At 43.3% G+C, this 20,000-nt stretch overlaps 1 protein-coding gene across 13 annotated transcripts in view; it reads left to right on the top strand.

Moving 5' to 3' along the window:
* FOXP2 (forkhead box P2) overlaps positions 1–20,000 on the top strand; it is a 256,701-nt gene that overhangs the window by 198,568 nt on the left and 38,133 nt on the right. For all 13 annotated transcript variants that reach the window (XM_066634058.1, XM_066634057.1, XM_066634055.1 and 10 more), the window contains 3 exons: positions 9,221–9,308; positions 15,356–15,439; positions 19,653–19,854. In XM_066634058.1, the coding sequence (XP_066490155.1) occupies positions 9,221–9,308; positions 15,356–15,439; positions 19,653–19,854 (374 nt within the window). The remainder of the gene's footprint in view (positions 1–9,220; positions 9,309–15,355; positions 15,440–19,652; positions 19,855–20,000) is intronic.

Raw genomic sequence — 20,000 nt, 5'->3', positions numbered from 1 at the left:
CTTTAAATATATGGAGATGAATTGGAATTAAAATGTAAACACATTTGTGTGCCCCAATCCAGCTAAGGCACTTATGCACAAATGTATCCCTAACTGGATGGAAAACAGTATGCACAGCTAGCAGCTCTGTGTGTACCTGATTCCTTCTCTAATGCAGGAACTGGGGTACATGTGAATCCCTTGCTCAAAGCTAACATTCAGACAGTTGGCTATTTGGGAGGGTGGTGGGGGTGGGCTGGGTTCAGTTTCTCCCCCCATTGCAATCAAACTGATGATCAGCAAGGTTTCTGGATTTTTTTAAAAAGGGCCTACACAGATTTCATCGGATCAGTTCATTAGAGTACTCATTTCAACATTGTTCAAGGTTAAAAAAAATACTGTATTTCCTGGGCATTGATGTATTATTTTAAGTCTTGTTCTTAAACTGTACACAAGACAATAATTTCTAAAGAACAATGGAAGCTTCTTCCCCCATAATTCTGCTGTGGCTCTAGCCCCAATCCAGTATTAGTAGCATGATAAATTGTGCAGACATAATACAGTGAGGTTGTTCACTACAGGGAAAGAAAAATCCATTTATTCCTATTTGAATTCCACATTGCATCCTCTGATCCCACACAATTCAGCACAGTGGTGCAATTGATTTAAGCAGAGTGCAAGCATCCTTTGTTCTAGTCCAGGGATGGGCAAACCCTGGCCTGTGGGTCATTTTTGGCCCTCGGTGACCCCCAATCCAGCCCCCAGGAAGCCCCCAGTCTCCAATGAGCTTCTGGCCTGTCAGAACCTGCGCTGGCCTCCAACTGTCTGTTGTGACCGCCAGACATGAGATACAGGCCAAGTTAGAGCAAGGCCTTTTATATTCTCCATGTGTTTTCTGCTTTTCCCTGGGCATTATTTTAACTCCCCCCAATTACCTCTGCACAATTCATGTTTCCATGTGTTTCTGGCTTGGTCTGTATGTTTTCACTGTGCAAGAGGTATGTGACAAACAGTTCATAGTTCTCATGTGGTTCTACATGCATTTGTTATAGTTCTCATGTGTATTATAAATAAGCTCAGTAAATTTCATTCATTCATATGAGTTCTGTCTCTAATGTATTCATTTATGTAAATTTATTCAAATTTGAAATGTAAATTCTTTTTTCCTGGCATCCGACACAGTGTCAGAGAGATGGTGTGGCTCTCCTGCCAAAATGTTTGTCTACCCCTGGTCTAGTCATTTTCATTCTTAAAGGAAGCTAAAAAAGAAAGAAAGATGGGCCTGCATGGTGGGTGTTTGTGAGAGGTGTAAACATGTCCTCTTTAAAAAAAACTTCTAAAGCTGTTCAAGGCAGGGGAGCAGGAGCATAATGGGCAAAATTTACTCCCACCTTTTGTAGCAGAACAAGTTGAATTGCTAGCAACTAGTTTCACCTCTTTCAAAGTGTTATTTTGATCAGAGACCATGCAGGACAGAAAGCATGGGTATATGTGCCATTAGCAGTAACAGTTGTACGGTATACAGTGGGTGCACCTTATCTGCAGGCTTGGCATTCATGGATTTTAATATCTGAGGATGCCAAGCCTGCAGCTTGAGGGCCTCGGAAGTCCTCCCAGATGTGACTGGAAGGCGCTTCCGGTTCACTGGTGCAAACCAGAAGTGCCTTCTAGTCACCTCTAGAAAGTGTTCTAAGGCACAGAGAGGCAGTGTGCAACCTGCAGAGGGCTAGGCACAGCCAAGTAAGTTATTGTGACACCACACCCCCCTCCTCAATTTAATTATCTATGGAATTTGGGATCTGTGGGGGTCCTGGAATGGATTCAAGGCAGATACCAAGGGCTCGCTGTAGCCTCAAACTCTCTGAAGAGCTACCATCAATATACAACCCTGGCTTTCCTGTTCCAATCTGTCCTCTTAATGAATCCCTGTCATTTGGTACTTAGAAATACCTGCTGACAATGTGTAGCTGCACTACCTTGAGAATCACTATGCATGTGAGGGTTTTTTTCTGAATATCTCATATATAAAATGGTCAACATTACTAGTTAACATCAATGCAGGACAGCAATATTTTAGTATAACAGGAAGAGGAGACAGGGCTCTTTTAGTTATCAATGGGCTTCTTAAAGACTATTAAGAACTAAGGAGTATTCAAAGCATAAAGATAACTGCTATGGCATTGATTAAAATTAAGTAAATATAAGTATATTCGGTATGATTATCTTTTCTTTCAGCAAAGGGAGGGGTCAAATTTGTTAATTTAATTATGCAGATTCTCAATAGTGGGGAAAGTAATTTTCAAACTATCCATGTTTGTTACAAAATCCTTTGCAAGGATTTCTATTAGACTTTTGTCACTTGTATGAAAAGTTGATGCAGTTTGTGAACCTCTCCAGCTAAAATATGTTTGGGTCTTACTTTTTTTTTTTTTTTGGTACTCATTAAATTGAGGCTCAGAATAGTACTGACTGGAGCTGAACTCAGTTCAGACAGGGATCTGTTTAAATTCCCCCACAGACCATTGCTACTGTACCTCTACTCTGACCTCTACCATTTTGCTATTTTAGTCCTGGGACTCTTCAGAGCAAAGACTGACAAGTGTACCAAGTTACACAGGGGTTAATTGAGATGGGTAGGCGTCAACTGAAACTTCTTTGAAAGTAAATCTGCTCCCACTTTCATTGATGCAAGTGGCTTTTGGTGTCATGCCAATATAGATATTTTTTACAAAAGAATAACAGTGTATCTTCTCTTTATTTCCTTTATTGCCTTACCTGTTTGGAAGTATTTCACTCCTGTTATTTCTATCACCACCTACCCGTGCAGTGAGTGTTTTCACAAATATTTTTAAAGCCATATTAATAGCAATATTTTAAACCCTGGAAAACTGGTTCTATTTGTGTCAAGATCCGAAATCTGCCAAAAAGAGGTGTTATTTTCCACATTGCAGCCTCTCTGCTACACTACTTCCTGACTTTTAGTACACCCCACATAACATTGGCAAGATGCTCCTAGCCCTGCAGGTTCCTCCCAGCTGTAGAGCCAACATAAGCTATTCTGCTGCTTACCTCTCTGCCTTTCTAACTTTGAGTCCATTCTGATGTGATTTATATGGCAAAATGCTTCCAGGCAAGTAACCAGGGGCCTAAAGAGGGACTGAACCGATAGCATTCTTGGTCCCCAGCAATGGTCCCCAACCTGTGGTCCACGTGATCTACAAAGACCCTCAGAGGTCTCAGGAAAAAAATATTTGCTTTCCATCACTTCCAGCATTGATCACTTCCAGCAACACTGAAGTGTCAGCTGCAGCTGTGGGCAGTCAGTTCTCCACCCTCTCTGGTAGCCTGTGGGGAGAGTCGTCGCTCAGCAATATGCTTCCCCATGAACCACCAGAGAGGGCAGAGGATGCCCGCAGCCGGCACTGCCAGTATCTCACCAAGCACTCCTCCAAGGACTACCAAATTTAATTGCATTTTTTGTGTGCAGGGGGTGGGGGTTGCCTACATGGTCCACATCGATTCTAATTTTTGCCTCAGTAGTCCACAGGCTCTGAAACATTGGGAGCAACTACCTTACAACTACTAAGCAGGCACCATTTGAGAGCACATATCGATTTCAGCCATTATGCCTGCCTGAAATACCCAGTGTGGGAAGACAGGTGGAGTCAGTCATGTCCCAGAACCCCCCACACCATCAACAGAGGATCAAAAATAGCTATAACAAAGCATCAAAGGACAAAAAAGTAGCTGACCAGATAAAACTGTTATAATAATTGGTTGAAAAAAACATCCATGGTACAGAGCACCTTTTCCAAGCAAGCTTTAAGTGCACATAAATTTTCCCCTTGATAACAAACTGTTTTCAAACTGCATCAGAAGCAATATCAAACTGTGCAGCTTTTTTTTCTGTTCCTATAAAAAATGGTTTTCTTCTATTGTTGGTGTGTGTGTGTTTTTCTCTTCCTTTAAGGCAGGAATTTTCAATCTTTTTGGTCTCATGGCACACTGACAAGGTGCTAAAATTGTCAAGGCACACCTTGAGTTTTTGGACAATTGACAAGACACACAGCATTGCCGGTGGCAGGCTCACGTCCCCCAATGGCCCTACGAATAAATCCCCTAAACTGCCTCGGCCATGGCACAGTGTTTGAAAATGGCTGCTCTAAGGAGCTCAAGGCAGGAATATATGGTTCTTCATTTTATCCTCACAGCAGTCTTGTATGGTACGGTTGCAGCACAATCCCAAGCCATTTACCATTGGAGGAATGGGTACACACCCTGTTGTGTATGTACCATACGGCATGTTGCAGCAGTGTGGAGGATCTTGGCACCAGCAAACATGCCTCTGTTGGCCTACTGGCTCTGGTTGGGGACCAGTGCCTGCTGGAGCAGGGAAGCATTTGGTGGGCTGGCGGAAGAGTAGGGAGGGCAGAATGGAGGCAGAGAGGAGGTGGATTGGGCTCAGAAGGGAACAGTGCCAGTGGCTACCACAGTATCCTATCCCCTTTCCTGGGCCTCATTTCCCGACACAGGGCAGCTCAAACTTGTATCAGTGATTCTGTTGGTGTGAGCTGGAGTGACCCTATAGCAATTCCTAGGGTTTACCTGAGGGAAGGGGATGAATGTCTAGCAGCCTCTATTCCTGAACTGGAAGCAGCGATGGCTACACAGGTAGCGCTGAACTTTGGTTAGTATTGGGTTGCCCATTGGAAGTAGTGCCTCAGTATCTCCCAGTGAATGTCATGGGTGAGTAGGGACTTCAGCCCAAATCTCCCCAGTCCAACACACAATCCACAGCATCACATTGGATGTCAATGTAGTATCTAACAAATGCCAAAGGCTGGTATAAAATAATATGCTATAGCTCAGGGTTTCTAAAACTTTGAGGGAGCTTTACTCCCTAAGTAAGTTCTTGTGGCGGAGGGGCTAGGGCAGCAACTCGATCCCCAGGATCACGCTGCTAAAGGGGCAAGGGGGGTGCTTGTGACTTACTTGGCATGGTATAGGGCTGCATCAGGCTGCAGGAGGTGTGGGAAGCCCTGTACAGCCCTCCGCAGCGCTCCCCGAGGCTTGGAACCTGCAATAGAAGTGGGCACAAAGCACTTCCGTTTTGCAGGAGGTGCTTTGCACCTGCTTCGATTGCAGGATCCAAGCCTCAGGGATCACTGGAGCGCTACGCAGGGCTCCCCATACCTCCTGCAGCCTGATGCAGCCCTACACCATGCCAAGTAAGTCACAAGCACCCCCCTCGCCCCCCTTAGCATCACGATCCTGGGGATCACATAGCTGCCTCCCTCCCCTTCCCCAACCTCTTAAAGGGACAGGGGAAGCATTACACTAACAGGTGGGTCACAACCCACCAGTTTGAGAACTACTGCTATAGCTGTAATAACCTTTAGAACCAGCTTCACCAATAAGGCTTTAAAACTATTCACTGGTGAGTGTGATTGTACTAAGAGGTTTGTGGGCAGTCACTGATACTGTGGAATCTGAAAGAAATACATGTGAATGAATTCTATTAGTACATAATTGTATGAATCATCTGCATTGTCTTTCCCTTTTGCAAAACATTATACTTGGCTCTAGCATCGTTCTGGTATAGGAATTATTTTAGGGCACTGAGTGTATATTTTTTTTTTGTAATTTGCTTTGCTAATACTATCTTGTAGACACTGAGAGCCCAATCCTGTGGTCCATGCTGCGCCTCCGTGGCACAAACCACAGTTGCAAATGTGCCGTAAGGCATGTTTGCGGGGCTTACTGCCGGGCTCCTGCTGATGGGTGCCTGCATTTCCCAGCTCAGCGGTGCCTGCGACTGCCGGGCTGTGGAACGGGGAGTAGGGGCATTCCCGGGAGCGTGGGGGAGGTGTTCCGTGGAGGGGGGAGGCATGGTCGGGGGCATTCCCGGGGTTGGGGTAGAGGCAAGTCCATGGAGCCAGCTCCGCAGGATCCAGGGCGCTGGGGTAGGGCTGCTCGCCCTACATGCGCGCCTTCACTTTAGTGGCAACCAAACAGTTGCTGCTAAAGTGAGTAGTCCTATTGCAGGACTGCTTCCCTTACTTGGGGGAAGGGGACGAACGTCCCCTTCTCCCGAGGAGCCTCCTGCGGTAGCACAGGAAGCTCTGGATCCAGTGGGAGCCCTTTGTGGAGCTGCTGGATCCCGCAGCTCCGGGCAGCTTAGGATTGGGCTTTGAGTAGGGATAAAGATAACTCCATCTGGTTCTTATTTATGTCAGGTACATATTTATAATTGCATCATATATTGCACATGTTCAAAATCCATAGGGGCATACAAAATATCATGTTAGGGCAATAGTAGTTACCTATCAAGTTAGGGCAAAAGTAGTTACAATAGTAGTGTTATAGTAGTTACATGCATTGTCAGTCGGTCATCATCTGTATGTTTTACCTATTTTCACCTAAAAATGAATCCCAATATTTTTTATATTCAAAACTACCCTGTCATATTTGTTTGGAAATCTGTGAATAATTTAGATTGGTATCAAATTAGCCCTCCCAAACTGCTAAAAATCTTAATTGCAATAATAAATCACAGGCAGAGTTTAAAAATATCTGTAAAATGCAGACCAGAATTCTGTGATGTGTCACACAGCAAATTAATACATCAATTAACTTTCTATCTGTTTACTATAATTTCAAGATCAGTCATTAGGCCATGATTAACCAAAAGAAAAAGAAAAAACTTGAACTGTTTTACACAGATGGTGGTTCCTGAAGCATTGCACCTGCTTCTGGAAATGAGTTGTTATTTTACTCACCCACTTGAAGAAACAACCCAACACCTTTTTTTGAGTTTAAATTGCTTTTTTTCCATTTATAGGCAAAGCCACTTGAGGGTCTTTAAAAATCAGAATCCTGTGGAAATAGGACTTTCCAGGAAGAAATCTTAAAATAGTATGACTCTTGACTCAATACTCCTCCAAGGAATGAATCTCAATGTATCAGGGAAAGAATTAAGAGGAACATGGTATATGAATTTGTGAATTCATAATTGAATTTAATTATGTAAATAAATAAAAAACGTGCCCCTTATTGGTTAGAGACACTGTGCTGGGGTGAAGAGGAATGGATATTCTCCCCCTACTTATGAGGAGCACCACTTGAAAAAGTGCCTCTTTACCCAGTTAATTGGGGTAATCGTTTTATGATACATGGAAACGAGAACTGACTCATATGAACACCTTATTGGTTCCATGCGGTATCATAACAACAGCATCTTATTGTTCTCACGTCTCATTGTTCAACATCTCATCTCATTGGCTCTCAGAACAATTAGTCCCATAGATCGGTTTTGAGTTAAAGAAATTCACTTTTTCTTCCATAAGGCAGTTGTGTTTTTATCTTCTGGTTAATGGACCATAATTTTTGATAGAATACAGATATTCCAATGTGGTTTGTTTCATTGCATTCTCCATTAAAATAACTTTCCAATGATATATAACATGATGGTATTATTCGTACATACCAAGGTTTTCACAATTTTGGCCACTAGTGTCAAGCTCAGTTTGTTGCCCCCCTAAAACTTGTTGCCCAGTGCAACTGCTACCCTCTGCACCTCCTTAGCTATGCCACTACTATCTGAGCAGACCTGTCCAAATGATCAGGGTCCTTAGAAAAATAGGAATCACTAAATATACTCTTTGGTAATTTCAGATTTGTTCAAAAACAGATTTCTCTATCCCCATCAGTAGCATTCCCAGAGGGGGGACACAATACTAAATTTTGCAGATGCCTCAATGCCTTCCCGTTGTCACCCGGAATGGCTCCGAAGATGAGGCGCCTACAAAGTGCTGTGCCTCCCCCCTTGCTGGAATGCTACTGTGCTTGCTCTCTCTTGCTCTCTCTCTCTCTCATATTTTTATAAAGGAATCCAAGAACATAAAACTCATTTTTCAGTATCCTTTGCTTTGCACTGTTCATTTAATAGACAGTTTTGACAAATTTTGAAGCATTAAGGAGAAATGCACTAGGATAAGGTGTGGAAATTATGATTATAGTTATTTTATAATTATTCTTTATATAAAAGGACTAGCATTCTCCAAACATCAGAGGGTACACACCCCTGTGCTGTATAACCCTGAAGATGCTTCTTGGGTGACAGGAAGGTTTCAACGGTTGCAGGAAGTGGCAGAAAGTATTTATAGCTTCAGACATACTTGAAGGTAGCAGTGAGCAAGGCCTGTCATTTAATTTCATAATGAGATAGGGATTAAATTATTGCATGATTGCATGGAACTCTTATTTATGTGTCTTGTAGCTCCACAGTGCTAGTGTGAGATGAGAGAGGAATGAGCAGTTACAAATGAACTATGGGCTCCTTCTTACCGCTATTGCTCCCCTGTACTCCTTTGTAGGTGTCTTTTTTGGGCTTGTCACGCTATCAAGACTTGGACCCCAGTCCTACCCTGGCCACCAGCATCAATGCAGCCATGCCCAAAAAGCATGTGCTGCATCCTGGAGGAAGGGGGGACAGGGACGGGGGCACAAAGGTAAATATTTTTTACTTGCCTCTGCATAAGCCATCAGGCCACCGATGGGTCTCCTCAGACCTACGCCACCTATTTTGGTGATGTAGGTCCAAGGAGGAAAAAGGTGGTGAGGGGATAAGATCCAGTGTGCACCATTGCCGCTGGATCCACCCCTTCCTTCCTGTCCCGGTTCCTCCTCCAGAATACCTGGTTCCTCCACTTCCCTGCCCGTGATCCACCCCTCCCAACACACACACACACTGGCTTACCTGCTCCAAAACAGGCTGTCGGCTGCAGCAGCAGGCGACTGCAGTAACCGCTATTTGCAGCAGTTGGTCCAAAATGGCTACCATAGTGGTGGCACACTATGTGTGCTGCCATATGACCTGTTATGACAGCTGAACTCTGTTCCCCTGTTATAATGAGTCCAACAGAATTGGGCTTTTAGAGTCCTAGGCACCTTCTTTACACAGCCCTTAGTAACACTTTGCACAGCTCCAGTGACACTTCTGCTGCTGCCTGTAGCTCAGTGGTTTTTGGTCACAGGGTGCAAGTCCAGTCCTGTTTTGTGGGGTAATGCTCAGGTTTGTTCCTTTGACTTAGATTTCATATGACTGCTATTTTGGTAGACAAAAACTCCCTTTTGCCATTAATGAAACCTCTGATTGCAGATCAAACACAGTGGGATTCCAAAGGTTACCAACATCCTCCTAATGTTGTGCTTTTCTTATTGCTTTTTTTTTTTTAACTAGGCACCTTAATAATGAACATGCGTTGGATGACAGAAGCACTGCCCAGTGTCGGGTGCAAATGCAGGTGGTTCAGCAATTAGAAATACAGGTTTGAGAAAATATTCACCTTCTGGATTTAACTTTCTTGAGGAAATATTCTGCTTTTTATTGTTAGATACACTGTGAATGTGTTTGAAGGGTCTAACATTTTTGTGCTCTGATTTTTCCAATCAAGATAACCTTCGAAGTTTTAATGCTTTTGTTATTTTGAGATCAGGCACTGTTCACACTGGGGATTTTTTACATGTTGCTTGTTGTCCTTTGAGGGGAAAGGCAGGAGCACTGGCTGCCTAACAGTGAGTCAGGCCATTGGTCCATCTAGCATAGTATTGTCTATGCCAGCAGTTTCCAAATGTACCGTGGTCATGGTGCCCTTCTTTTGTGGCAGCCTCTTCTTCCCAGCTGTCCCAGGCACTGCCATCTTGGATCGCACATTCCAAAATGGCCATGCCTAGGAGAGCCAGGAAGAAGGGGCTGCTGGGGACATCCCATGGTGCCCCTGTGAATTTACGGTGGTACTGAAAGTGCCACAGTGCACAGTTTGGGAACTACTGTTCTATGCTGACAGTGGCTCTCCAGAATTTCAGTCAGGGATCTTTCTCAGCCCTACTTAAAGATGCCAGGATCAAACCTAGATCCTTCTGCAGGCAAAGCATGTGCTCTTCTACTCCCTCTTTCCTTTTCAGGACAGAATGAAAACACATCTGTGCATTTCAGAATCAGTATATACTCCTCCTCACCTTGTGTCATACTGGGTTAGAAGCCATGTTCCATATCTTGCCTATCTTTCTCAAATAAGAACATAAGAACAGCCCCACTGGATCAGGCCATAGGCCCATCTAGTCCAGCTTCCTGTATCTCACAGCGGCCCACCAAATGCCCCAGGGAGCACACCAGATAACAAGAGACCTCATCCTGGTGCCCTCCCCTGCATCTGGCATTCTGACATAACCCATTTCTAAAATCAGGAGGTTGCGCATACACATCATGGCTTGTACCCCATAATGGATTTTTCCTCCAGAAACTTGTCCAATCCCCTTTTAAAGGCGTCTAGGCTAGACGCCAGCACCACATCCTGTGGCAAGGAGTTCCACAGACCGACCACACGCTGAGTAAAGAAATATTTTCTTTTGTCTGTCCTAACCCGCCCAACACTCAATTTTAGTGGATGTCCCCTGGTTCTGGTATTATGTGAGAGTGTAAAGAGCATCTCCCTATCCACTCTGTCCATTCTCTGCATAATTTTGTATGTCTCAATCATGTCCCCCCTCAAGCGTCTCTTTTCTAGGCTGAAGAGGCCCAAATGCTGTAGCCTTTCCTCATAAGGAAGGTGCCCCAGCCCCGTAATCATCTTAGTCGCTCTCTTTTGCACCTTTTCCATTTCCACTATGTCTTTTTTGAGATGCAGCGACCAGAACTGGACACAATACTCCAGGTGTGGCCTTACCATAGATTTTTACAATGGCATTATAATATTAGCCGTTTTGTTCTCAATACCCTTCCTAATGATCCCAAGCATAGAATTGGCCTTCTTCACTGCCGCCGCACATTGGGTCGACACTATCATCGACCTGTCCACCACCACCCCAAGATCTCTCTCCTGATCTGTCACAGACAGCTCAGAACCCATCAGCCTATATCTAAAGTTTTGATTTTTTGCCCCAATGTGCATGACTTTACACTTACTGACATTGAAGCGCATCTGCCATTTTGCTGCCCATTCTGCCAGTCTGGAGAGATCTTTCTGGAGTTCCTCACAATCACTTCTGGTCTTTACCACTCGGAAAAGTTTGGTGTCATCTGCAAACTTAGCCACTTCACTGCTCAACCCTGTCTCCAGGTCATTTATGAAGAGGTTGAAAAGCACCGGTCCCAGCACAGATCCTTGGGGCACACCGCTTTTCACCTCTCTCCATTGTGAAAATTTCCCATTGACACCCACTCTCTGCTTCCTGGCCTCCAACCAGTTCTCAATCCACGAGAGGACCTGTCCTCTAATTCCCTGACTGTGGAGTTTTTTCAGTAGCCTTTGGTGAGGGACCGTGTCAAACGCCTTCTGAAAGTCCAGATATATAATGTCCACGGGTTCTCCCGCATCCACATGCCTGTTGACCTTTTCAAAGAATTCTATAAGGTTCGTGAGGCAAGACTTACCCTTACAGAAGCCATGCTGACTCTCCCTCAGCAAGGCCTGTTCGTCTATGTGTTTTGAGATCCTATCTTTGATTAGGCATTCCACCATCTTACCCGGTATGGATGTTAGGCTGACCGGCCTATAGTTTCCCGGGTCCCCCCTCTTTCCCTTTTTAATAATAGGCGTGACATTTGCTATCCTCCAATCTTCTGGCACCATGGCCGTTTTGAGGGACAAGTTGCATACCTTAGTCAAGAGATCTGCAACTTCATTCTTCATAAGTTCATAATACATAAGTTCATAATACATAAGTAATTGTCATATTGTCATACATAAGTTCATAATACATAAGTAATTGTCATATCATCTAAGGCTTTCATGTCCGTTATTTTAATGTTGTAGTAAGAAATGTTTGGGCTTATTGGCCATGGGCTGTGAAAATTTTTATTTCCTTATGTTTCGCCCACAACCATGGGTGTGGGTGAAACTTTAGGAAGTAAAAAATCTTCGCAGACTGCGGCCAATAAGCCCAAACATTTCTTACTACAACACTTATGTAACTAATTCTTTGCTGTCCCCCCATACATCATGAACACATAACGGTTCACATGCAAGAGTGCATATACCCATTATCTCACACTATCAAACTTGGATACACAGAAGTCTCTCACATCTTCCTCCCATTTCACCTTCCAGTTCCATGTATTCTAGAGATGGTTAAGGGCCCAATCCTAACTTGCTCTGGATTGGACCAAAACCAGCAGACCTGCGCTGCATTCAGCGCAAGTTTGGGGCTGTCTGAGAATTGGCCTGATGCAAGGGGAAACTTGACAAGGTGGCGCAGAATGGAGCAGCCAGGACCTGCTCTGCACCGCCTGGGAACAGGTCTAGGATCCATAATTGCCAGATCCTGTCCCCACCTCCTGCTCCCCCCAGCCCCGAGAATGCCCACCACCCACCCTTCCCTGCCCTTATACGCCTCCTCTTTACACCCCCCAGACTCCCACGCTGGCCTGGAAAGGCCGGCGCAAACTTAGCTTCCCCTGTCACTGTGAAGGCTGGATGCAGCCTTCGCAGGCTGGCATGCATTCCTGCACTGGCCCAGCTTACTTCCACAGAGGAGCAAATGTGCTTAACAGCACATTTGCAGCCCTCCCATGCCGGTGCAAAGGACTTGCGCCAGTCCAGGCTGCAGTTTGGACTTCACCCAGAGACTCATGTGTTTTGTTTATCTCCATGGCAGAGGGATTTAGGACTGTCAGCAGATCTGCCGTGCCCATTCCAGCAGGCTCCTAGCAGATGATGGATTGCATGAGTCATGAAGCTCATTCCTCAGTCATCTGAAGTATAAATTCTATAGTTTGTAAGGGAAAGAGATGACTGCTACCTGTCACTGCAGCAGGGAAAGGGAGTCAGTTCCAGGTTGTGTAGCCGAGTGAGAGTCGAATGGTGTGAACAGTATCACAGGCAAGGGCTCAAACGTCCAGGGGCGTAACACACTGCCCCAAGGCCCAGGGCAGTGACATCACAATGGCACATGACATCACATCGCTTCCGAGTTCCTCTTCCTTCTCCTATGGAAGAAGGAGAAGGATGGGGTGCAAAACTGCTAGTGCCTCTTCCATAACTAGGGTAGAAACTGAGGGGCAGTCATGTGCCCCACTCTTGGCATAGTGTCCAGGGCAGGTACCCCTGAAGCCCCACCCTAGTTACGCCTATGCTAATGTCACTAGGTTTGGGCAGGAAGTCAAGTTGCCACATATCCAGACAGACAGCATCTTCAATCCTGACTCAGGTATGTTTTTAATTAAAGATGTGCTGGTAAAATTATGTCCAGTATTTTATTTCCTGTGTATTACCGATCAAATAAACACAGTAGTCTGCATAGGTGTAATCTGCCTTTTCAAGTCCACCTCTCAGTACAATTGATCTACCAAGAATGCACTTCTAACTATGTCATTTATGTGGCCATACAGCCAGTGCCAGCTCCAGGCTATTATAAACCCTCAGACAGAGCCCAGCTTTGACTATAGCCATGCCTGTGACCACTAGGTACTAGGGTAAATGGGACCAACCAGGTGAGCCTTCAGCTAGTGGCTCACCTGGCCACATCCAGATTCTGTTCCTGTAGACATCAAAGGCATAGAGCAGTGGTTTTCAAATTGTGAGCAATGGCTCCCCGAGGACCTGTGGAAACCAACTGGGGGAGCCGCGGAATGCTCGTGAAAAGTCTGCAGCCCTGTACAATGTATAGAATTGTAGCCGTAATGGGGAGCCACAGCCAGTGGCCTAGTACAGGGGTCTCCAAACCCTGGCCTAGGGGCCAGGTGCGGCCCGCAGCAGGCCTCTATCCGGCCCGCGGCCAACCTCTTGTCTCCTGAAAGCCTCTGGCCCACTCAACTGAACATGACTAGAATTGTACTCTGATTGTGTCTGGAGGGTGTTCTGAGGGTCAGAGAGGTTGAATGAATGAGCCCATTCATTTATTTATTCACTCATCTAAGTTCCATTTATTTATTTAAATTTAATATTTAAATTTTTTTCCGGCCCTCAACACCATGCTAGGTATTTGATGCAGCCAAAATGTTTGGAGACTTCTGGCCTAGTAGGTCAGAGGAGCTCCCAGTTGAAAAGGTTTGGAATCCATTGTCGTAGCATTCTCAGTGGCTGTCCCCAGTTCTGGAGCTCTCCCTTACCACAGTCTCCCAAAAATCAGAGCCTGAACATTTTAGGGAACATTGCAATGCCTGTCTGTTTGAACTGACCCTGGGGGCTCTGAGTTAAGTCAAAATTAAATTCAGTCAAACTTTATTCTGGTTTGTTTTACCCATCCCATGTTTTTGAGATAAGGTGGGCTATAAATCTAAACAAATGCTAAGTCCAACAGAAAACACAAACACACATTTCAGTGCACTTGGCTGGATAGCAAGCTGTAAAGATTAAGCTTTAAACATTGATTTCTATATGCATATTAATTGTTCTATAGGTATTTAAATAACCTATATTTAAGTATTCCTAGAATACTGCTTTTAAGGTCTTCATTTTCTTTGTGCATTATACCTTTTTTGTGCTTTTTAACTTGCATGATAATTTATTTCCAGCTAATTGGACGTCAGCACTGTATCTGCAACTACAAATGTTGTTCTGTTGAGTGCTCTGAAAAATCAGTTGGGAATTGGTTATAATAAAAACAAAAAAGAGTTCAGTAGATATGTTTTCTGAAGCATGTTGAAGCGTTTCTTAAAGAGCTGTTTACCATCGACAAAGGCTGTGGTGTAACATGAAAGGGCCGAAAGGAGTTTCTGCTTGCAGGGTGACCAATTATGAGTTGTTCCCCCCCTCCCCTTTGTGTGACTGATAGAAAAGTAAGGTCCATCGCTTGTAATGAGACCCAGTGTAGTATAGATGTCGGCTTAGAGGCAGAGTTCAGCATTTCACACTGCCTGGTCCCTGTCACTCTATTGAATTAGATTGATGATGGCAGATTGCAGGGGGCACTAACTGGACCTCAGTGGGAGTGGATGAAGTGTGCAGACAATCCTGGCAGGCACTGTGCTTTGAGGACCCTTCACCCCTTCACAGTTGTTGGCACTAGTCCATTACTAACAGTGTCCACAGGGCTTTAAAGAGACACCATGGGCCATCTAATTTATGGTCCCAGTAACTTGTTACTGTCGAGACAATGGTGACCTCAATTCTCTTATTGACAAAAAGATGAAGTATTATTTGTTTTTTCCCTGACCTTTTAAACATAACAAAAGCTTTATACGGGGCTCCCCACCAGTGACCCCCAGAAGAGCCAAAATTGTCTTTCTTTGTGCAGAAGTTTTCCACTGGCATAGGATTTGATATGCAGGAACCATTACCCTACGACAGTCTCCAATGATACGATGTATCACTGAAATAAAATAGCAGTATTAGTCATTTCTAAAATGCTTCTGATCTCACTCTTTCTTTAACAGCTTTCTAAAGAACGTGAACGTCTCCAGGCAATGATGACCCACTTGCACATGCGACCCTCGGAGCCCAAGCCATCTCCAAAACCTGTAAGTGCATATTGCTTTATAAACAGTAAATAGGCCCGTGAATGTAACAAGACGAAGAAAATGAACAATTTAGGGACAGTTGGAAAACAATGAGTAGTGATGAAAAATATGGCAATAAAATGAAGGTAAAAATGCAATAGCTTGTCAAATTGTATGTTTCTTTAAAAGTAATGCTATCTTTTACAAAATCTATCCAATCTGCGCCATAGGTGACACTAAACAAAGTACACCTATAAGTGCACAAATCACTGCCTTGCTGCTGAAGCTAGAAAGAATCTCTTCTCTGAGATAGGCTTACAGATATTAAAAGGAAAGCTATTTTGAAAAAAAAAAACTTGGTGGACTTGGTAGCAGAAAAGGGGAAAAGTTAGATGGGTAACTCAGTGTGTAGATCAGTCAAAGGGTAAACAGAAACATGCATTTTGGTTAGTGATGTCTCTCGTTGAAAATAGAAATTGTAAAAGACTTTGCTCTTTCTAACATATTTGCTTTGAGTTGTAGCAAGGAAATTAGTGTTACGAATTGGCGGAATCTTTGCTTAGCTCTGACACAAGGAAGGCCACAGTCCGTTCCATTCCACACTTAGACATGCAATCAGTGCTTGGAATAGAAAACTAACAGAAGGAGATGTGGTATCTTTTTGTAGATGGCAATTTTTAAAAAAGTGTGCATTCCATATGCATTTTTGCACAATTGTATGACAAGGTTACACACCTTGTTTCATAAGGACACTCGGGGGTAAAAGATGAAAGGTGTGGGTCTCCCAAATTCAGGAAATTAGGTGAAAACAAGTAATGATAAAAGCACATTTGTGTGTCATGCAGTCTCAGTGATGACGTGAAAGGGAATAATGTGCTGGCTATTGTGCTTCTGGTGCTGGGTAGTTCAAATAAGATTGTTGTTTGAGAGCACACTTTATAACCAGACAGTGAATTAAAAAAAGGTTGGCTTTTGTAAACCTCTCCCGCCCCCACAGCTCAAGAGCAGGAGCATTTTTGTGTATGAGATTCTTAACAAAACTTTATGCTTTTATTTCTGATTATTTTCCACTTTGAATTGTTTTGTACCTTCTACAAAACTTTTGATTTTAGCATCTGCTGTGTACACAACTTAAATATTTTTGCTTCTGAATTTCCATAAAGGTCATTTTTGACATTATCTCCACTTGGATTCCAAATGTTTTCAAACCCTGTAGAAAATACTTTAGAGGATGCCTTTGCATTACCTAATTATTTTAACCCCAAATGAGCTGAAGTCAATCCAAATTTTGGGAATATTCTGTCTTTACTGTTGTGACTGTCTCATTTCAATATGATTTTTTCCCCTCATTGCTTTCTATAGTATAATGTAGATAATCACATGACAGAATAATTGTCTCATAAATCCATCAGGAATCTGCAGCTTGTTCTTTTCCAATTAATTATTCAATCAGTAAATTTTTTAAAACTCCAGCAGCATGGTTACATCTACACTAATAAAGAATTTTCAGCCTATAATCCAAAACAGAACCTGAATGAATAATGTAATTGAAGTATTACATTACATAAACCACACATGAAAGAATTGCTAATTGCGTTTGATGGTGGGCAATTAATACAGAATCTTAGATGAGCGATTTAAAATGAAACCACAGTTTAAAGTTCCCTTTGGAACCAGAGATATCTGAAGTGGTGAACTATACTACTGGCCTCAAATTGGTTTGAAAGAAGAGTGGTCAATACAAGGGGAAAAAAAGCCTAAAATTTATACACTGTACAAAAGAAGCTTCAAAATTGATATGATAGTAGAGATTTATGGTCTCATGTGCAGTGTCTCAGTTGAGACGGCCCACACATTTGATAAATATTAATAGCATGAATTTATTACCAAGGAGAAATGAGCTCTGTTGGTTCATCACTGTACCCTTAACAGCTATCAGTACATGAACACAAGGTGCAACCGTACTGTCTATTATATGACCCCATTTACTCTCTGAATGGTACTTCATTAAATGGTACCTTTTGGCCATGCTATGGATGGATGAAAATCAAAGTTATCAAGGCTGCGAGTCCTGAATAATGAGTTTCACCCAACCTTGAATATATTCAGATGAGCTGAGGTGCCCAAGTGCTCGTCCTAGGTTTTACATGCCTTTCTTTAGTTAATAATAAATTCTATTTTATCAGCTCACGATTGCATGCCCACAAACATGTTACGCTTATTATTGCTCGCTAGTAGAATAAGTTGCCGTAACATTGTAAACAGAGCGGCGGGCATACAGACTGACCTGAGCATTTCTAGACCTTTCGACACATTTTCAGTACATCTATAACCTGCGCACTCTGCCCAGGTAAAGTGTTCAGGTAGAACTTTACCTGTTTCTTGTTATTGCAGTAGGTTGAGAGGTATGGTTGAGGAGATCGGTGGAGTGTGCATTTAAATGTTTACAGGTATCTAAAGAAAATTATTCCTGAAGCAACTAGTGTACATCAGAGGGTAAGGAATATTGATAATTGAGAGGAGATGTTGACCTTTCAGTTCATAGTTTCTTGCAACAGCACCAGTTAAGACAGTGCTTACCAGTGGCACGTGCTTCTAGGAGACTTAAAAGAGAGTGTTGAACCTCATAGGCAAGCTTAAATGCTCACAAACATAGCGAATGCAGCATTTAGCAGCATTGTCTTACTTTTTTCTCTCCCCCCCCCCCATATGTACTTAACAGAGAATAACATTTTGTGGCTTATGGGAGAACAGATGAACTTGTGGATGCCTTCCGGGTTCCCATCATTGTTCTCCTATTAATGCGCTACTTCTGGCTGCTGCCCAAGAAAGAAGAACAATTAGCTAGCATATGTTAATTTTTGTTTCCCTAACAAATCTCTCTACTGACTAAAATGTGTAAAACAAATCCACAAAGAAAGATCAATCAATGCTGTTACACCACTAAAAAGAGGTTTATCTTAAGAAGTGTGTTTGGGAGTTGAAAAGGCAGGTGTTTGTTAAATTAGGAACAAAAGGCAAATTATCTCGGTGTAGTCACTTTGGGCACAGCCCACTGGTGTCCTTGCACAGCTCCCATTCTTTTTGGTGGGGCTTGAAGCACAGGGGAGCCTCCCTGCCAGTTGGGTCCTTTGTACTGTACTCCAGGTAGAAGTGGAACAATTAACAGAACCCACCTTGCTCAGTTTAAGCAAAGCACAGTCTGCTGTGAAAATGGCTATAGATTTTTTTGATGAGCATCACCGGAGTATAACACAGTGCTCATTTTGGGTGCTGCTGCCCCGGGTATGCATTTTGCTAATTGGATGCCTGTTTATGACAAAAGATGTATGGTAAATATGACAGAGTTAATATGCATTTTTGATAATAGGAACAGGGCCTTTCTTGCTGAGGAGAGTAATGAAGGGCACACTGTTAAAGAGCTTGCATACATTCTCACCTTCTTCCCTCCCCCCCTTATCCTGACACCCTCTTTCCAGGGTACATCAGCCATAAGTGACACTGTAATCATAAATTGAAAATGATACTTCCAGAGGAATTGGCAAACTTGACATTTCATTATATTTGTTAACACATGCCACAAATGATTGTTAGTGAAGAAATTCCATTTCCCTCTCTCCATCTCCAATCAGATTTAATTTGAAAATTTTCAGCCTCCTCCGGCTAATTTGCAATTAAGACAATTTTGTTTGAATATGTAGTAATGTCATTACCATTCCACCAAATTAGCAAGGAGACTAAAGGTCAGTGTAAAATTTTCCAGCTGGCTGGAGCCTCTCAGTTGAGATTTGGGACTAGGGGAAGGAAATCCAGCCGCATCACAACAGCAACTTATTTTAAGTCTTGGTTGTCTACCGCAAAGACACCCATCTGTGGTCTTGTTGTGGCTTCAGCGGGAGATTGACCTGCTCAACAATAGGGCCTGACAGTAATAAGCGGCAAGATTCTTTTGCAGGGATACATAGTTGCAGTCAAGTCTTGTAGGACTAGAAGGTAGTCCTAAGTAACATTGCTACAGATTATTAGATAACCTCTAATAGCATCCTCTAATTAGAGTTCTTATGATACAATTTCATCCTGTAATTAGTTGAGATTGGCTGCTTCCTTTTGCAGCTTATTAGTGGCAAACACAGCTGTAGAAGTGAATCCAGTCTCATTTGTCAAACCTTTTAAAGACTTTTCTCTCCCTTTATTGCCTCTGTCTTTTCTCTGCCTTCTTCCTGGGCTTCGTCAGCTAAATCTGGTGTCCAGTGTCACCATGTCTAAGAACATGTTGGAGACTTCCCCGCAGAGCTTACCTCAAACTCCCACTACACCTACAGCCCCAGTCACTCCAATTACCCAGGGACCCTCAGTAATCACCCCAGCCAGCGTACCCAACGTGGGAGCCATTCGAAGACGACATTCTGATAAATACAACATTCCCATGTCATCAGGTAAGTGACTCTGGACCAGAGTGTGTGTACTAATGTTCAGAAAAGTCTACACAAAGGCCAATGAGCTACAGAGCACAAGTGCATGATCCCAACATCCTCTCCAAAGCTTGCTTATATTGGGAAGGAAGCTTGGTTGCCTTTAATGA

Source organism: Tiliqua scincoides, chromosome 7 (genome assembly GCF_035046505.1).
Source record: "Tiliqua scincoides isolate rTilSci1 chromosome 7, rTilSci1.hap2, whole genome shotgun sequence".
NCBI classification, from domain to species: Eukaryota; Metazoa; Chordata; class Lepidosauria; order Squamata; family Scincidae; genus Tiliqua; species Tiliqua scincoides.
This window is presented reverse-complemented; position numbering and strand designations above follow the sequence as displayed.